This window comes from Hesperophylax consimilis, chromosome 5 (assembly GCF_061612785.1).
Source record: "Hesperophylax consimilis isolate HC1 chromosome 5, BYU_Hcon_1.0, whole genome shotgun sequence".
Classification (NCBI taxonomy): domain Eukaryota; kingdom Metazoa; phylum Arthropoda; class Insecta; order Trichoptera; family Limnephilidae; genus Hesperophylax; species Hesperophylax consimilis.
In genome coordinates this window covers 38,662,954-38,684,055 of record NC_142840.1, presented here as the reverse complement: position 1 = coordinate 38,684,055, position 21,102 = coordinate 38,662,954, and the positions used below count along the sequence as shown (strand labels likewise).

General features: G+C 36.1%; 1 protein-coding gene across 1 annotated transcript in view; it reads right to left on the bottom strand.

The window, feature by feature from the left end:
• The window catches only part of LOC149423931 (zonadhesin-like), a 105,837-nt gene that overhangs the window by 3,618 nt on the left and 81,117 nt on the right, over nucleotides 1-21,102 (bottom strand). Inside the window, exons 31-37 of the mRNA XM_089631930.1 lie at nucleotides 19,577-19,753; nucleotides 10,756-10,935; nucleotides 10,071-10,241; nucleotides 6,277-6,465; nucleotides 3,430-3,603; nucleotides 2,643-2,846; nucleotides 473-646 (exon numbers count right to left, since the gene is read on the bottom strand). Coding sequence (XP_089488056.1) covers nucleotides 473-646; nucleotides 2,643-2,846; nucleotides 3,430-3,603; nucleotides 6,277-6,465; nucleotides 10,071-10,241; nucleotides 10,756-10,935; nucleotides 19,577-19,753 — 1,269 coding nt within the window. The remainder of the gene's footprint in view (nucleotides 1-472; nucleotides 647-2,642; nucleotides 2,847-3,429; nucleotides 3,604-6,276; nucleotides 6,466-10,070; nucleotides 10,242-10,755; nucleotides 10,936-19,576; nucleotides 19,754-21,102) is intronic.

Here is a 21,102-nt window from a genome sequence, read left to right as displayed (position 1 = left end):
GGAACCCACGGCATGATTTATAACATATTCATAAATACAAACCATTTTTTAATTAGCGTTTTAAATCATTTTTCCGAATCGATAATATATTATCGAAATTATACATTTTTAGAACAACGACCAGGTCATTAAAAAATAATTAAATGACATTTTAAGAATACTGCTTGTTTTCGAAAAAAAAAATTTGCGTCAGCAAAAAAAATGCGTAAAAAACCTATATTTATGCTAATAACTTCAAACGTCTAGCATTTGAAATATTATTATTACTTAATGTCTGTTGATGACCAATAAGAGCAACAACTGCCTCCTAGACCTGGAATCGCCTTACTTTTGGTAAGTATGACGTTAGGTCGGTCATCGCGAAAAAACATGTAATTTAAATTTTTGTGGTAAATCCTTTATTTCTGCAGTAAAATTAGAGAAAACTGTTTGATATGATAAACCAAAATTTTGGGATAACCATTCTACGTACGGCATTTCTTTAGTTCGATGCACTTTCCTTCGGTGTCCTTGACGTATCCACTCTTGCACTGACAACCTCTGATTTTGCAAGGAGCCTTGCAATCTGCGAATTTGGGACTCTCACAGGTTCCTCCCGGGCAGGGGTTGGGGCAACTCACTACTTCTTCATTGGGATCCTGGCAGCCTTAAAAAAAAATTAATTGAGGTAAAAATATTTCATACAATTTTTTTTTGCTAACAATGCTTGTCTTGCAATCTGTATCGATCTTGAAAGCAATCATGTATGCCTAAATTTTTAGACCACAACAATTATGAGTATTTTAGTCAATTTCAAACATAAATTGTTAAATTAAGTGGGTGTCAATAATAGTGCATACCTGAAGGGTAATCGAGGTAGAAAAACCTTTTTTCCTGGAATCCTGATAGAAAAAAACTAGAAATGTTTGAATGGGTGGAAAGTGAAATACTCAAGCCAAAAATGTGTTTATTCTTAGCGTGCCTTATATCACATACAAATATAGATAATAGAGAAAATCGCTTGGCAAACCGAGTCCAAAAGCGGTCGATTTTAAAGCAAAAATGTTTTTTTTTTGGTTAATTTTATACGGAAGACAAAGTTAACTAAGGTTAACTGTCACAGAAAATCTCAGCCATTAAGACGAAACAATATTCTAAAATATAGCCAGAATCTTAATGACGTAAGTGCAGCAGCCGTGCACAAATATATGCTACGCGTGGCCCTGATGTATTGGACAGACCTGTTGTTCAATTTGCCCTATCAAATCTCTTAAATAAAGTGGAAATCATAACAAATAAGGCGTAACGGATATGCGATCGATTTCTCCATAGCAGGTTTAGAAAATTAATTATTGCTGATGAACGTATTACTAAAATCTCAAATGACTTTATTTATTGTTGTCAAGTTTAATTTGTAGAACTCTAGAAGTTCTGCTGTGTAATTATTATTACGCGTGACAACTGTTTCGCCCTCTGAAGGCATTATCAAACTGTGGGTAGCCCACTTACAGACGATACATTTATATTATTTCTAGATAGGTATTGTTTCTGCTATCGTGGTACGAGAACACGCCGTCAGATGGAATGCAGGAAAACACTTCTTCTTGACAAATAAATTTATTAATTCACAATATAATTTCAGAGGATCTTATTTTCCTCTGCTCAAACTTAAACTGAAAGAAATAAAGGTCTAGTTTCCTTTATTCTTCAGTTTTCCCTAGGTTTACATAAACCTAGTAATTATCTCACGACTGACTGCGTAGGTACGCATGTACCTACCAGTTATATCAACACTAGCTCCTGCCTAGGTACGCCTGTACCTACCAGTTATATGAATACTGGCTCCTGCGTAGGTACGCCTGTACCTACCCGTTATAGCAATACTGTCCTTTTTCTGGGAGGTATCTGTATTTAAACTAAATTCTTGAAGGACATATTACAAAAATAAAGATGTTCCACCCGCTCGTCGGAAAACAACATTCTTAAACATAAAAAAAATAATGCACTTAACAATCCTAAATGATACAAACGTGACTTAAACAATACAAATATTTTAAAGGGATTATTTTAAGGGAGATGAAACTTTATTTTGGGGCTTTTATTACGATGGGACAGGGGTGGGAAAGATATTGGAAAATATTTTTAGGCATAATAGTTTAACTAGGGTCATCATAAAATAGAGAGCGAACAGCTCTATTTGAAAGCTGCCGCTGCTTGAAGTAAAATGTCACGAATTCTTAAATCATAAATGATACACAAACAAGACAATATCTTTATAAAAATACCAGACCAAAGAATTGTTTTATTGTAGGGTCGAATCTGCAAATGTGAGAAACTACACTAACTTTGAAAATACGAACTGTGGAAACTGACCTGAAGGCTAAATTTTATCGAGCAATATGTAATAGTCGCATTCTGGAAGATACAGGTATTTAAATAATTAATTATTTTTTTTAAATGTATTTAAGTAGTTGTTAGTCTGCCTTGAAGATGGCATACTTGTCTCAAAAATAAGTCTACCAATTCAAGTAAGGTATTGTAGGATTACAGAACAAACATATTGTTCCACGACATATTATATTAATCACATGATTTTCATAACAAGAACACACGTCAAACATACAATATCAATTAATTATTAATTCAAAAAATATTAATCTTACATTGCTCAGGTTTGACGCACTTTTTTTCAGAATTCAGTAGTAGTCCGCTCTTGCATTCACACTTGGGTATGCACCCCCACGTGTCTGAGAACAGACAGCGATTATCCGGCACGATGCCGAGGAGGTACGTTCTGCATTCCGGCTGTTTGGGACAGGAAGTTGGACACGGATTGTATACTTCGGTCTCGGGGCAAGTGAACTTGGCTGAAAAATAAAAAAAAATTAAATGTCTTTTAAATGTATTTTGAAATTAGAATTAATGCCTATGAATAGTTTTTTTTTTTTTAATATATTTAAATGTTTTTTTTAATCGTAATTAAAATGGTTTTTAAGTGTGTTTTAAATTTATTTCAAATTGTGAAATATCACACAAAAAATAATTTTAATAATTACATTTTAATTTAGAGATTTTTAAATGTATTTTGAATTTATTTATATGTTTTTTAGACGACGAACTGATATTTGACCATGTAAATGGTAATGTTATAAATGTATTTAGGTTATGCCGGCGTACGTAAGCAATAAAATGTCGCATCCGTCTGAAAAATAATTTATCTCAAAGTTTACATAAAACAATATTATTAATTATTCCAGGGCAAACCTCAGAGTTATATAGAAATTCTTGATGCACCTATCTCTGAATATTTTTTTATTATAATTTAAAACAGTTAATAATATAAGATCAGTTGATTAGCACCTGCTATAAATAATGTAAATACATACTAATAAGTTGAAAATTTAAAAACATTTTTTGGGTAAAAAAAAGGTAATTTCTCGAGATACTTACGTGGGCACTGTTCGATGAGAACACACTTGTTGTTCTTGTCTCTGGCATAACCTCTTACGCAGTAGCACTTGTCATTACACTTGATGTTTTCATTGGGGCAGATGTCCCCGAGGGTGGCGCAAGTAACGTCACAGGCAGAGCCGCAGGCAAACTCTTCGTTGTCTCCACATTTTGCTATGAAAAATAGTTAGAAACTAAAATGCCCCAATTGGTACGCCCCACCGAGGGCTAATTTGGCCATCCGACTGTCCTTTGTTTAACCCCTTCAGCGTTTGAGGGTCGTAAAAGGGTCGTTAAGGGTCCGTATAAAATTATTTTTATCTCTTTTTCTAACATTGATTTTTTTAACGTTAGAAAGAGAAATAATAATTCCTTACACTTTGCCTCAAAATACTGGAAAAATAGCCAAAATGAATAATTCATATTTCGCCCCGCTTTTGTAACAATAGGTTTAACTTTAAAAATTATTTATTATTTTTTTATTTAATGAACTACATACAAATGAACTTAAAGTTTTTTTACAATTTTCCCAAATAAAACGAACGTGTTTTCGAGATATCGAGTTCTCTCAATTTTTCTATGATTGGATTAAAAATTTAAGTAAATATGTAGTCAGCGTTTTTTACATTTTCACGTTTGATATTAAAATTGTATTATTCAGAAATAGTAATGTTTATTTCAAATGCATATTCCGGAAAGATAATTTTATTTTGTGTCTAAAACAGTATTTGATTTTAAGGAAATTTTAAAAATATATGTATATAGCGCATTTGAACTACACAAAAAACTATACAAACGTGATGAAATTACTGAAGGGTTGAGAGAGCCTTTTCTGAGAGTCAACGAATTTCTCTGATCATATCTAAAGAGTTTCTGTTTTCTCAGGAATCACTAAAATAATAAACTATTTTACTGACAACTCATACCTCAAGGAATGACCAGACCCTTGCCGAGGGGTTAGATGCCTAAAATCAAATGTCAACTCTAAAGTATTTTGAGGAAAACGATTCTGTTAAAAAAATTCACAAAAAAAAATTCCAGCTAGCGCGAAATTCCAATGCCACCAGCGCACAATCGGTTGGTCGATGGAAAAAAATTATTTTCACTGGTGTACAAACGGTTCTCTAGAGATTAAATTGTTCGTACTGAACACAACTACCTCCAGGGTCGACATCACGGATTACTTTATATTCCACATGGCAGAACAAACATTCTGGCCCAGCATAGCATGACAAGAATCTTGTAATTTTCTGCATTGGCCTTGATGGTTTCAATAATCATTTTATTGTTAGTTATGTTAATTATGCCAAGTGTATTTAAATAGGATTTTATAAATCTCATCATTATTAAAAATTAAAATAAAACTATATTAAAAATAAGATTTGAGATTTTCACGGCCAAAAGTATGTAAACTCGGCCACCCTGACAAATCGGCAATTGCCGAGCATTTGATTGACACCGGGCATTACTTTGGATTTGTTCCTGAAATCCTGGGGAGACCCAAAACTTATAGAGCACGGCTGATTACGGAGGCCATTGAAATACATAAAAATCCCGTAAACATTAATAGAGACGATGGAGCTAAGCTCAGTAGTTCTTGGTATCCGGTAATTGACGGCTACACCAGAGCTAAACGAAAAAAACCACTTTAAATAAATAAAAAAATAATTCGTTAATGTTAGCTCAGAGGGTTGGAGCTGGCAACACGGTATCACAACCTCATACATAAGCTCACATTTTTACACAACCTCAAATAACACATCTGCCCTGATGATGGACACTGCAATGCTGTCCGAAACGTTGGCTAAAGAAGGAGTTAGCGCAACACGGCATAACACCCCAAAAACAAATAACAAAAATATATTAAAAATAAATCAAACTGAAAAAGTTTCATTCACAAAGAGTTTTCTTTTTCGTAATTTAAATATGTACTTTTTTTTCTACGGAATGCTGGTTTGTTTGTTGGAACACAACTATCCATTAAACTACAAACTTTTGCCTTTCAAAGTTCATCGGTTACTAAAGAATGTTAATAATTCAATATATTGTTGAACCTTGTTGGGGAAGGCTTACTTCTATGGAGACAGTTAAAGGTGGTTATATAAAATTTTGGGGATGATAAGGAGACGAATGAATAAAAGATGAGTAGTATGATAGTTTCTCTGAAGCAGCTTTCTTGATGTAGTCAGATTACAGAGTCCAAGTAGAGTAGCCAGAGTACTTACAGTTATTGCTGACGATGAATGACATTGTCGCTGTAGTAGTTGATGTGCATCACGATGGGACGTATGTAGGTGGGATGATAATCCGTGGTCCATGATCAAGGCGATGAAGTCAGTGTCTCGACACCGCGTCGATGAATACCGGACTTGTAGGTTATGTTCACTATTGGTGAAGACCAAGGGTCATCAGGTACTCCAGTATGAAGTAAGACGAAGGTACAATAGACCTAGTTGGCTAATGATGGGCTCAAACCGCGGGCATAACCAGGTATGCTTGTAGGTATCTGCGGTTTGATTGACGTTGCGCAGGCGCGGGATGGCGTTGGAGCGGCTGCCTTTTATCAGTTACAGCTGGAAGCTTGAACCGATCTGATCGACTTAGTACTAAAGACTGACTATCTAACTCTACATTTCCCTTTTATATAGGGCATACTTACGCCTAGTATAATAGAGAAAATTCCCAGCGTAGTAGGTTGGCGCATATTTCGCCACCCGTCTTGTAGGTTCCAATGTGATGCGCGTTGCATATATCGATGTTCTAGAATCTATTAGTAGCTACCTCTACACAATCATTGCGCATACTCTTGAAAATACCTAATCAGCCTATGAATATATTTATACTTACGACAGTCTTCAAACTTGATGCACTTTCCGTGGATGTTTTTGACGAAGCCGTTTTTGCATTTGCAACCACCTCCTGAGAGACAAGGCAATCCGCAGCCGAGACCTTCTTTTACGAAGTTTTTGCAGGTCACTGGGCAAGGATCGCCACAGTTGGCGAAATAAGCATTGGGGTCTCCATCACAGCCATTATCTAAGAAATCAATTAAATTCATTTGAAAACTCGATAAATTTAAATACTCGAGTAAAAGATATCAGAAGAACTGTAATAAAATATATGACGGCCTTTAACTAATGGTTCCGTTCACACGATGCCAGCTCAACATACTGAGCCAATGGAAAATAATTCATCAGTCAAAAGGGAAAAGAGAGTATATGAAATCAATTGTGACTAAAGTAGCATAATCGGGCCTTCCCATCAATTTTCAAGTATTTTCTTTTACTTACTTGCTTGTTGGGAGGGGCTAAGTACGTTGATCGGGCGTCGCGTGGACGGAACCATTAGTTAATGATAATCATAAAAAATTAAACCGAATAAATAAAATACAAACATATTCTGGAGCACCGATAGAGAAATCGTTAAGGGTACTAAATATAAGCAGGGTTGAGGTTGATTTTAGATAATTTATTTCCGTAAAACAAAAAATGTATACAAGTCTACCGATCATCATCAACCTTTCCTAAACGACGCGATGGCTAAAAATACCCTAAAAATAGAATTCTGTTAAAAAAATTAAGATGTTTTTGAGCCGCTTGTTCTATATTGATTCTTATAAAAACACATGCCTAATTTGTGTTATCCAACCCTAAGTTTCATTTACAATTCCGGGAAATCATGATTGCTTAAATTATCTAATAGGATTCCTTAATTGCACAAAAAGCATTTCAGAAATTCTAATATCATGTAGAATCACCTCCCGAAGTTGGCATTTTCAAAACTTATCAACAAAAACACTGACTTACTTATTTCAAAACAACTAAAATATTTTTTCTGCCGCAAACATGAACTCATAATCAGTCTAGTCCAAGATACGCTAGGCGAGTCGTGATTGTGGTGAACAATAACATTTTAATGTTGTTTACAGGGCGATTTCACTTACTTCAGACACGGTTAATTGATTGAATTGCAATAATAATAATAATTAGATCGTATGTACCGTGCCGTTTTTTTGACACATAACATGAAGGACACTGTATGAATGTGACTTCCTAGTTTCCTAATTTTGAAAAACAGATAAACAGAAAAAAATACTTACCTCTCAGGTCACTTGCACTAGAAAGGGACTACACTTACAGACTGCTGTCTTCCAATACATTTTAGCTCTGCCAAATCGGAATAACAGTTCTAATAGCAGAAAACTAAAAATAATACAATAAAGATCATAATACAAAACAATAAAATAATCAACTGTATTGAGGAACCTAAAAACGCATCAAATGCATTTAATGATTTTTTCGCGAATGTCGGAAAGAAACTAGCTGAAAAAATCAAAATTAAAAAAAAATATTACTAAAAACCAGTACACAGAAAAGAAAGGAGATTTTTTTGAACTAACCAATCCGCCCAAAGCTGTACAAATTATATCAAAAAATGCGAGGTGGTTCTGCTCCGGGTTTCGACGGTCTTTCCGTAAAAACACTAAAAAGTATTAAAAATTATGTTTCTACATTAATCTCTCATCTGATAAATTACAGCTTTATAGACAGGAATTTTCCCCAGTATACACGGTGTCCGGAAACTCGTAGTACAAGCGGGAAACTGGAGAATCTACACCACATGGGGAACCCAAAAAAACATAAAGTTTTTTGATTTGAGCATTTTCAAAAAAAAAAAAAAAAAAAAATATTTTTCGGCTATTTTAGGGTTAAAGTTTTTTCTGGTGTTTAGGGTTGAATAACAGATGTTTTAACCCTGCAGAGCAGAAATATTTTATGATTACACCGGGTTAAATGAAGGGTGATTTCAAAATAATGCTTCAAATCCGAGTTTCTTCATTTGTTTTACTTTCAAATAGTTTTAATTAGTTGGGTACTTTGATCTTCAGTAATAATTTATAAGAATTTGATTAAAAAAAAAAAAAAAAAAAAATCAACTTCAAACTCGATTTACTCGATAACGAGAGCTCAAATAAAAAAAATATATACTACAAAATCGACTCCAAATGTGATGTAGATTCACCAGTTTCCCGCTTGTACTACGAGTTTCCGGACACCCTGTATATAAAAAAGCCATAATTACTCCAATATATAAATCCGATAGTACAAAAGACGTTTCTAATTATAGACCAATTTCACTCTTATCTTATAAATCGAAAATCTTTGAAAAAATTGCTAAAAAAATGTTTAATGCATTCACAGAAAAAAACTCAACCTTAAACGAAAATCAATTTGGATTTACAGAGGTAAAAAAGTACTCTAGATTCTATTTCAAAAATCTCATCTAGTATTCAGAGTACCCTGAAAAAATCAAATAAATGTACAAACGAATTTTCATTGACATAAAGAAAGCATTTGACAGCATTTCCCATGAAAGAATTGTATTAAAATTAAAAGAAAATGGCATAAACCACATAGCCCTTAACTGAATAGAAAGCTACTTAGCAGAGACACCTCAAATTGTAAAATTAAAGCCAATATTTCAAGGCATGGTTCTCGGTCCATTATTATTTCTTATATATATAAATGATATTTTCCAACAGAAACTTAAAGGGGAATTAATTTCTTTTGCAGATGACAATGTATTATTAATATAAGATCAAACATAGAAAATAGTTAACCAACTTGCAAATGAAGATATTAATGCTTTAAAATCATGGTTTGATAATAACTATATCCTTAAAGAAAATACCTAATCAGAAAGTTATTATTATAATCCACAACGAAAAATGTGATCATGTAAACTGTAAACAACACGATCATATTTGTACTGTAATCAACTCTTCTTCTGAAGATCTCGGTGTGATCATTGATCAAAACCTGAAGTGGAACAGCCACATAACAGAGCTAGAATAAGGAAATTTATATATTTATTTGTTAGGTTAAGAAATATTTTAAATGTGAAAACAATAAAAAATGTATACTATGACCTTGTCCACCCTTTGCTTATCTACGGAATCATAGGCTGGGGGGGATCCTATAAAGTCAATCTAAACTCTGTAAAAGTTTCACAAAGAATCATCATAAAAGTAATACTAAAAAAAGTATTAAAAAAAAAAATTCTAGCTTCTCAACAGAATCACTATTTAAATTGTTTCCAGTACCAAATATCGACGACATATATATTTAAGCAGGCTTCCATTATACAAATGTGCAAAGAAAAAATAAAAAAGAATACCAAGAATTTTACAAACTAATGAGAAATGGAAATCAATTTATTACACCTAATTTTAAAACAAAACCATTATATTTACCATGCCATAAAAAACTACAATAATCTTCCTTCTGAACTCCGCTGTATTGTCAACCAATAAGAACGAATAAATTAAATAAAAAATAATTTTCAAAAAAAAACTAAAATTTAACATCACGTTGAAAAATCTATATTCTGTACAAAAATATTATTACTGCATAAAACCTATGTAAGAATCATGCCCATATTCTAGTAATCGAAGTCGGTTAACTTTGCAGTTGGTGGCGTTAAAAAATAAAATTTAATTAAAATAAATAAAAACGTAAATAAATAACACGATGTTTAATGTGAAATCAGGAATCGATGTCAAATCTATAACATTCTTATAGGTAAGCTTTTGGAAACTTTAAAAAAAGCTAAATCCAATAAAATGATTTTTGAATATTTACCGCAGTTTTCTGGAAGAACGCAGACCCCTTCTTTAACCCTCAAGTACCCGTCCTTGCATCCACAGCCAGGAAACGCTGCTTCCTTACATAATGTTGACTTCTTCGGTTGGTCACAGCTGTTCTCGCATCCCCACTTTCCACTAACAGAGTAAGCTTCGTTTTTTCCGCACGCTTTAAACATTTAAATAAATTAAAACAAACAATGTTTCAAGGTAAGCTTAATATTTTGATGACATTTAGCAATACTGTAAAATCTTCTCATCACGGGGGATTAGTGTCTACCTTACTATTACATAAATTATTTTTACGTAAAAACTTTCTTCTGTAAACGGCAGTTATAGGGTAGTTTGTTATAAAATATTAAATTAAACTCTTTTTTCACTGCAGAAAAGATATCGAAAAAGCTTTCCTTCCCCAAGTTAAAGATTAAACCTTTTTAATAATACATTTCAATCTTTCGTCATTGCAAAACTTTGGTTTTGTTGAAAGTCGACAGTTATGACACGTCTAACACAAGTGAGCAAAATAATGTAGGTATACAACGCATTTAAGGCGAATATTCACAAAAACGGTGCTATACCAAATATTATTAGTAATATATGAATTGGTTAGGACAAACTTTTACACATATTGTCCCTTGTTTTCAATAGATTCATTTCATATGCACATCATCAAAATATCTTACTGCAGTTTTCTTTGGGGATGCAGTTTCCGGAAGGGTCCCTGAGGAATCCCTCGTCGCAGATGCAACCGGGATAGCACCTTGGGGTGTAGCCGCACCTCTCAATGAAATCTGGATCTGCACAAGTGTTCAGGCAGCCGTGGTTGCCGCATTGACTGAACACCTCGTTGGCGTTGCAGCTATCTGGATTCATAAGATTTTGTAAAAATATTTAGTTAATAATTCCTACAAAAATAAAATTTATCGAAATTTTTAATTGAGAAACCACAGACCATATCGTAAAAGAATGTCCCCTTTACTAGTTTCTCGGTTTCAATTTTTTCTCACTACCGTTAAATATTATCTGCATTCACTGCACTTTTACCTTCATTAATAATTCTCCTCCATAATACGAAGAAGAGACCGATGTTTATATGGTGATATTTGTATCGGTTACCTCACCGCTCTTAGGGTCATCATATCAAAACCAAACTGCACGAGTTAAAAAGCTGAGTCAACAATCAGACTTGCGAAACTTCAATTGAAATATTGGGACCGCGATACGTAAACTGCTGATAAGAGAATTTTTGCATACAGGGTGATGCAAACGTTCATACAATGAACCGACTCAGCGATCCTGCGGGTTCGACGTCCAGATGCTACTCCGACCCGTGGCAGACAAGAACAAAGGAATCAGCAGCTATATAAGCGGTGGAGAACCTAAGTACAACATTATTCCACTCAACAAGTTCGACGCGAAATCATCCCACTTGAGAAGTCTGACAATCGGCCATTATGGACGGTTTCCACCGCGTCACGCTTCGATCTTTCTTCACCACATCGCTACACACCTACTCCCGACCTTGCGTGGACTACAACCATAGACTCTTTGGGATATCACCTCAACGCCCTGGTCCTGGCTATTATTCCTGGCCAGCCTAACCCCTCTAGACCCTGCGACCAGCTCATTGCCATCTGCGCCTTGGCTCCGCGACCATCGTCGCTAGCCTGTAAGTCCCGCTCATCTGCCGACCAGGTCCATCGCACCTTCGGCTACCTCGTTCACGCTGAAGTACCCGGAAGACTCCTCGCCTTCACCACACTGGAGGTTATCCACCGCTTACCCGCCCTGGTATAAGTAACAGATGGTTACTCCTTCAGGGCTCTCACAAGGACTCTAATTTTTTTTTTGTTTAACGACTCTACATTTATTATAAAATGAATCTAGACCTCCAATGTCCCTGCATAGTGGTTAGGCTACAGGATGCCTAAAATATTACACAAAAACACAAATAACAATATTAAAATATGTACAGGTATAGTAAAATAAAATAGGCCTAAAAATAATACAGGACGAAATAACTGCTTAAAGCCTAGGCCATCTGTAGAGAAAGAAAAAAGAAAAAAAAGAAAGGAAACACATATACATTCATGTTTATATTGTAGGAATCTACTAGGGGCTCAATGACTGGAAAGGCCACGGTGGAACATTTTCCTGCTGGGGGATGTGGGCCTATAAAATACCGTGATACGCCATCTTGCAATAACATCAGCAACATTTCCAGTAAGTCCTACTCCTTAGCGTCCTAGAGTGGTCTTTATGATCCCGCGAGTCCCGGGCAATATGACCACTGACCCTAACATCATGGTCGTAGCTGATAAGGAGAGGGCGAATGGCGAGTTTCCGGCGCCATAAAACCGGATCAGCTCAGCTAAGGGAAGGTAACCCCTACAGAAAAATCCCTGGAGAAGGCAATGGGAAACCACTCCAGTATCTTTTCCCAGCATATCACTATGGAGAGAAACCAACCAATGGCCCCGAGTCCCGGGCGGCCCTTAAATGGGCCAGGGGTGCGAAGAATCTCCCGGCTCAAAATAGTGAATTCAAAAATAAGACTAGGAACATGGAATGTAAGAAGTTTATACAGCGGTAAATTGGATAATGCAATACAGGAAATGGAAAGATTAAAAGTAGATATTCTTGGAATTAGTGAACTGAGATGGACTGGCAGCGGCATACACCAACATGAGAAGGGAAATCTATACTACTCAGGAAGTGACCCACAGGACAGAAACCGTCGAAACGGAGTTGCTGTATTTGTCATGGAGAAGTATGTAAAATTTGTTAAGAATTTTGTACCCATCTCGGACAGAATAATATTATTACAATTAAACTGTCAACCCATCAACATGAATATTATTCAAGTGTATGCACCAACAGCGGAAGTGAGATATGATGGTGATGTGGAATCTTTTTATGACTCACTAGCCAGTACATTGCAAAGTTTGAAAGGAGGAGAAGTCAATTTTGTCATTGGAGACTTAAATGCCAAAATTGGTGAAGGTCGCCGCTCTCATATAGTTGGTGAATATGGCTTAGGCATAAGCAATCAAAGAGGTGATAGACTATATGAATTCTGCCAGGATAAAAATATGGTTGTATTAAATACCTGGTTTAAACTCCCGAAAAGAAGGCTTTATACGTGGAGATCACCTCAGGATGGAACAATCTATGATATTGTCAGGAACCAAATTGACTATGTGTTAGTAGACCATAGATTCAGGAACTCCGTAAAGAGAGTCACCACGTACCCTGGTGCGGACATTGGTTCTGACCATGTTTTGTTAACTGCCGATATTGTTTTACGCTTAAAACAAATAAAAAAGCCCAAAACCAAAATTAAAATGGAAATCTCGAAACTCCATGAAGAAGTGGTCAGAAATAGGGTATCTCAGACTTTGAACGATAATATTAGGCTACTCCCTTGTGATCCATCGATAGAAATACAAACACAATGGGATAACCTTAAGTCAGTTATACGTGAAACCTGTGATGCAAATTTGAAAGCTGATAAGCAAATTAGAAAAAAGAATTGGATGACTGACCACATTTTGAACTTAATGGATGAGAGACGTAAACACAAACATAATGAGACACAATATAAAAACTTACAAAGAACGATTAGACGTGAAATTAAAAAAGCCAAAGAAGAATGGATGAAGTCACAGTGTGAAGAACTAGAATCGTACAGTCGTAGTCACAATGCATTCAAACTTCACAAAAAATTAAAGGAAATTACAGGCACTTCAAGAAGAATTACTCCATCATGTTTAGTTGACGATTCCAATAAATTAATATTGGATGAAAAAGATATTTTACAAACATGGGAAAAGTATATTCATGATACATTCAAAGATATTAGACCTGACATTAATATTCCCAATGATCATTTGCATGGACCATCGATTTTAAAATCAGAAATTCTTCATGCGATAAAGACTTCAGACAATAGAAAAGCGTGCGGACCAGACGATATTCCAGTTGAGGTGTTGAAGCTCTTTAATGATGAAAATGTTGACTACCTGTTGAGGTTATTTAATTCTATATACGACACAGGGAATGTACCCCAAGATTGGCTAAAATCCACCTTCGTGACATTGCCTAAAAAACAATACCCTAAGAAGTGCAGTGACTATCGATTAATAAGCCTGATGAGTCATGTCCTTAAATTATTCCTCAAAATAATACATGCCAGGATACGCAATAAGTGCGAGCAGGACTTGGATGACACCCAGTTTGGCTTCAGAAATGCGTTTGGGACGCGTGAGGCATTATTGTCTATCGATGTACTATTGCAAAAGTGTCGTGACTAAAGAAAGGAAGTTTTTGCCTGTTTTATTGACTACGAAAAGGCATTTGACAGGGTAAAACATGCTGACCTAATGAAAATGCTTGCGGATTGTAACGTTGACACCAAAGACCAGAATTTCATAAAAAACCTGTATTGGTTCCAAACAGCAGAAATAAGACATGGGAATGAGAGATCTAATGCAATTGCCATTCAGCGTGGAGTACGACAAGGCTGTATCCTGTCGCCACTATTGTTTAATCTCTATTCCAACTATGTCTTTAAAAGAGCCCTAAGTAATACTGAGAAGGGTCTTAAGATCAACGGAGTTGTCATTAATAACATAAGATACGCAGATGATACTGTATTACTAGCTGACTGTATCGATGACCTCCAAGACCTATTAAATCTTGTTAATAATGCTGGTGAGCAACTGGGCCTAACAATCAACGTCAATAAAACAAAATGGATGACTTTTGGACGACTAGATCACTCTGAATCAGTGATACAGTTAAATGGTTGCAATGTCGAAAAGGTCGAAAGATTTAGATACCTCGGCAGTATTCTCACGGAGACTCTTGACCCAGATGTAGAGGTTAGGTGCAGAATTGAAGCAGCAAGAACTGCGTTCATTAAAATGAAATCTCTCTTCTGCAATGATAATATCAGCTTAAAACTAAGGCAGAGAATGCTAAAATGTTATGTGTGGTCGGTCTTGTTGTATGGATGTGAAACATGGACCTTGAAAGTAAATACCATGAACAGGTTAGAGGCTTTTGAAATGTGGCTTCACCGGAGAATACTCAAAGTCCCATGGACCGACATGATCACCAACACAGAAATTCTCAGGCGGGCTAGAGCAGAGAGAGAACTGCTTAGATTAATAAAAATCAGGAAAATTTCATATCTGGGTCATGTACTTCGAGGGGAGAAGTATCACTTGCTCCAGTTAATATTGAAAGGCAAGATAGAGGGTCGCAGAGGGCCTGGTAGGAGACAAATGTCTTGGCTGCGAAACATACGAGAGTGGACCGGCATTAGAAGTGTGGAGGAGCTATTCCGGGCAGCGCAAGACAAGGAGACATTTTCAAGAGTGATCGCCAACGTCGGGGGGACCTGATACGGCACGTAAAGAAGAAGAAGAATCTACATTTAAACATATATCAATATTACCGGAGAGTATTACACCCGTCCACTGGCAGTCCCATCGAGAATGTGCATGGCGATCGGTCTGTCCGTACACAAAGAACGACTACCGCGCCCCTCCGCCGGATTACCTGATTATGCCCTGAAGAAAAAGTATGTTGGGGGCGTGCCCGAAGACCCTAGGGACTAAGTGAGCGTCAGGCATTCGGAGGGTGGGCGGAAGGTTGTCGAGCTTGCTCGGCCATTCCTCAAGCCCGCCATGGCGATGGGGGAGGCGCAGTCGACTCTGTGTGAACACTTGTCCGGTGTGGGAGGCGTCTGATTAGGCAGGGACGAGGTCTATTTCACACCCAAAACGGGTTGAAGACGGTACAGGACGATTAAAGTTCAGTTCCGGCTTACTGCACACACTCCTAATGATATGTAAAGCAAATAAAAGAAGAAAAAAATGATAAAGGACAAGTTAATTAAAAACTCAAATTAAATTAATTAAATTCATTATGACGGATTGAGCGATGATGTCATCACTACCATCGCTCAAGGGGTCAGTCTCGCATGGAATCCTGCTGAAATGGAAACAATCATAACAAAAGAAATAATTAAAATAATAGCAGATGCTATGGAAAGAAGAAAAGCATTAACAGACAAAATTAAAAAGAAAACAGCAAAAACAAAAAAAATCAAATATATAATGCAAAGGTGATTGCAAACCTTGATATAAAATGAAAATAAAAAAGAAATATAAAACAGACATCATAACGAAGGTAATATGAGAGCAGAAAAAGAATTAACCGAGGAAACCAGAAGCAGTCACACATGGCACCTGAAACTCTGAATGATTTTAATCTAATCAGCGACTCTAAAATCAGGCCATCTCTCTACCCAAACCTTTGTAAACTTCCTCAGGCACTCAAAGTTCACCTTATTCGAAACGAGATCGGCATTCCATACCGGTCTTGTGATGACGTTCAGACCTTCCAACATTTCCTCTCTTGCATCCGTCAAAATCTCACAATGCCACAGAATATGTTCGGCAGTCTGGTCAGTATTGCCACATGCGCAGTTTGGATGGGGGGACAGGGCGAGACTGTGAAGTCTCCCCCTGAATTTCCCATGCCCGGAGAGAAGTTGGGTCACATGGTGATCCAGGTTTAAATATGCCCCTTCCATTCTGAGTTTAACAGACGGGAAGAATGAGTAAGTCCATCTTTCCGAATTTGACCTGTCCCATCGCGCTTGCCATTCACTCAGCGTTATTTCTTGCATCTCTCTAAGAAGAGCAGGGAGAGACACAGATCCGCCTGGTATTAAGTTAACACCTAGGTGAGTAGCAGGTCTTCCTCTGATAAGCTTTTTCTTTGTTAGCACCTCCTTAATTTCTAAATCAATTGGCAATATGCCGGCCAAAACTGGCAAAGCGTCCGAGGCAACTGTTCTATAGGCACCAGAGAGTGCCAACAGGGGGATTCGCTGGCCCCTCTTGAGTGCCGACTGGATCAATACATTCAGGCGGTGCTCCCACACAGAGGCTGCATAGGTGACTTGCGACACATACACCCCTCTGTATAGAAGGCGAAGCGCTGGAGAACGCAATCCCCACTCGGCAGTTGAGATCCTTCTCAGTTTCAAGAAGAGGGCTTGGGCCGTGCTTGATACACTCTTGACATGTGCCAAGAAAGAGGACGATCGATCCACCTTCCGCCTTCACCAGTGCTGAACAAGCCCACGAGTCCGGTCTCTATCAACGCGGTGTCGACCCACTGACCCGCATCTCGACCATTCTACCGCAGTCATCGCCGTCTACGCCTGGTATCATCATCATCATCGATCTAGAGCCATCTCCCAACTGCGCAACTTAACTGATGTGTTATACTGACTCATAATGAACGCTGTGACAACAAAAACATCATATTTTATTGTCTCACTACCAAGTCCCTATATATTTATGGTCTTCATATTAAAAATTGATTTATAGATACTACAAGCCGTCAAAAGAAATAAACGAATTAATTTATTTCGCACAGGTTACCAAAATATCTACACTAGCTAATATTTATATTTAAAGAATTTATATTCAGGAAACTAACTGAATTATACTTCTACCAAGCAACATTACAAATTTACAAAGATAAAATTCTAAATAAAACCACACCATTTAAAAATAGTAAATAGTAGTAATAAAACTCGTACAAACCTCAATTTTTCTACCTCCAAGATGTGGAAAAACAATGGAGCAATTCAACTATAAACTATCTTGGAGTGGCAGTTTTTTTAATGTTTTACGAGAAAGTATCAGAAATATATCAACACAGGCTTGTCCTAGTGAGGTTAAAAATTCTAACTTATATAACAACATAATACATAATAACACATACCCTATACACACAAGCTTTATTACGGTGGCATATCTTATATAATAATACATTTACCATGCTCACTAGCTTTATTACCGTGGTATATCTTATATAATAACCCATTCACCATACACACAAGCTTTCTTACGGTGCTACATCTTACATAATAACACATCTTCCATGCGTACAAGCTTCATTACTGTGGCACATCTTAGATAATAACACACCCCCTATACACACAAGCTTTATTATGGTGGTACATCTTATTTATTTATTTATTATTGGATAATTTGTATAGCGCCGCTTTTGTGAGATATCACCTCAGGGGCGCTTTACAGTTGATGCAGGTATTACAGAAAATATAAATATTACAAAAATAGAGTGAAGTTAAGTTAAGTAAAATGAAGTATAGGAACAGGTGACACGAAGATAGAAGATGGAGACTCTGCAGCCAGAATCCTAGGTGGTGAAGAAAATGGGCGAGCTGCTGCAGCGAAAGAGTCCACCGCGTCCACCAACAGTGCCAGCACGAGGTTTGTCATCCGTCCAGGTATGTGTCTGCTGCTAATAAAGCGTTGACACACTATCCTCTCACAGATACCAGACCTTGGTAACACCGCTGTGACGTTCTACAAAGATAGAAGATGGAGGCTCTGCAGCAAGAATCCTAAGTGGTGAAGGAACTGGACCAGCTGCTGCAGTAAGAGAGTCCACCGCGTCCAACAACAGCGTCCATGTATGTATCTGCTGCTAATAAAGCGCTGACACCTCACATAGATAAGAGACCCTGGCAGCACCGCTGTGACGTTCGGCAAGTCCATCATTTATCTCCATGTAATCCTGTTCCTGGTAATTGTTGAAATGTTGCATTCTGTCAGCAATAAAAAGCGACGGTTGGGGTAATAAATTACCCTGGGCTTGATAAAAAACTTGCAGGGTCTAAGTTTGCCCAGTTTCCGAGAATTTTGTTGAAAACATCTGGAGTGCATTTACCAATCGCCGTTCGTTTCGAATGTCCAATATTTTTGAGCAAATTTCCGAATATTCACTTTTAAAACACTGCACTCCAGTCACATATTATAAAGTTCTAATAATTATTAAGTTTATTTTTATTTAAGCTCAAATGTTGATTGATTGATTTTAAAAATAATTTCAAAAGGATGTTGCCTCATTTCCCTTGAAAATACTAAAAAAAACACAAAGCGGTTGGAGGAAGCATTAGGACGCGTCCTGCTGCCACGAAGGGCGCTATACCAATATTATGTAATAACACATTTACCATACTCACAAGCTTTATTAAATAAAACTATTATTACCTACATTTTTACATATTTTCTGTTAGCGATGTAACTTTTTTCGATAACGAAAAAAAAATTAAATATTGTTGTTGATTTTCAAAGCATATTCTTTATTAGTCGTTCACTTATTTCAACGTTTCAAAGCCGCAGTGGATCTGGATATATCATACATATATTAACATTTATCTTTTATATATATATTTCAGAAGTTAAGCATAAGCTGTGCGAATTCAGATCTCACCGTTCGAAAGTAATTGCTAAATCAAATAAATAGTTTTCTTCTTGGTACCAACAAAATTTTTACCTTTAAATATCGACGTTTTAAAAACAGAATCTTATTTCTCAGGACCTGCTTCATTTTGGAGATGCTGTATACAGGGACTTAAATTGATTACAATTAATACTCTTGCGTACTTACCACAATCTTTAGGATTTACGCAGACGCCTTTAGTGTTCCTCAGGAATCCCTCTGCGCAGATGCACCCCGCGGTGCAGATCCCTTCGCAGAGGGGGGCGATGTTGGGATTAGCGCAGGTGTTTTGACACCCGTTGTTGCCGCACTCGGAATATTCCTCATTTTCAGGGCATTCATGATCTGTTAAAAATATATGTAAAATTTTCATTATATTCTTATATATTTAATTCTTTCCTTTGATTATTGGTCAAATTTGATACCCCGTGTCAAATAAAACTGGTGATAAAGTGGCAGGTCATGGGCTTATTTATGTTTTGGTTTTTTAAAAGTCCTCATTAATTTCATGGAAAATATTAAACAAATTAAAGCAAAAATGAGTTATCGCTTCAGTCAAATTTTTCCTTTGGTTTAATATTTATAATGTGATTATATTTCTTACATTTTAACCCCTCAGGCCTCTGGCATATTGATCGTTATATTTCTTAAGGATACTGTCAGAAGGTAAAATTTTTTGAGTTTTACGCTTTTCAATAAAATCTAAATAAATTGAATATTTCTGAACGTATCCGAAAACTGAAAAACTGTTTTTGAAATGTGATGAAATTCGCTTTCAAATCGTATTATTAGAAATAAACATTTAATTTTTAAAATATTAACATTTTTTAGGCAATCATGAAAAAGTTAAAAAAAAATATATATCTAACCTTACGTTTTTTCGTATAAACACTGAACTTAAGGTACTGATAAAAAAAAGTTGTTGGGACAAATTTACTATACAGTTTTCTGTCGATTTTTCATCTAAAAGTTATTATATTTTTTTCTCAAATTGCGGTCGGAACTTTTGGTTTTATAGAGGTGTACATCTTAAGTCATTTACTTCTAGATTTGAATATAAAGCTTTGTGTTTTCTCTTTCTAAAATCGTTTAGATAATATTTCTCACCGTGACAGTGAGGGAGATACAACGGTTTCTATGGTTTATATGAGCTGTTCCCAAAAGCGAACGAATTGACTCTACGTTTAATAGTTCTTTGTTTGCAAAACCGAACAAATTAGCCTAGTGGGTTAGTATTTTAATACAAGTTGTTTTTTTTCTTTTAATCAGTCTAGTTGTTACTATTAACTATTTACTTATTTACAGCTCAGATCTTGGCTCGAATCATAGATTTTGTAATACTTTTACAATAATTTGTTGGCTAGTATGGAGTACCGCTAAATCAAAAACAGTATTTTAACTGAGTAGCGTTTTGTTATCAGGCACAAGAAGTCCTCTTTTCTGATAAGGTATACATAACCAATGATGATCTAAAGTGTAATATTGTTAAATATTTATGAATCTATATTCCTTATATTACAATTTTAAAAAAATTGAAAAATCATAAAAAAATACTGCCAAAACTCTTAGGACGGGTTGTTTCGGAGGATTTGAACAATTCATTAAATTTCAATGTTGATTTCCGGGTTCTGTGAAAGTCCTAATCAAGTTCTGTTATTATATCAGCATAGGGTAGTTGCTTGACAGAACTGAAA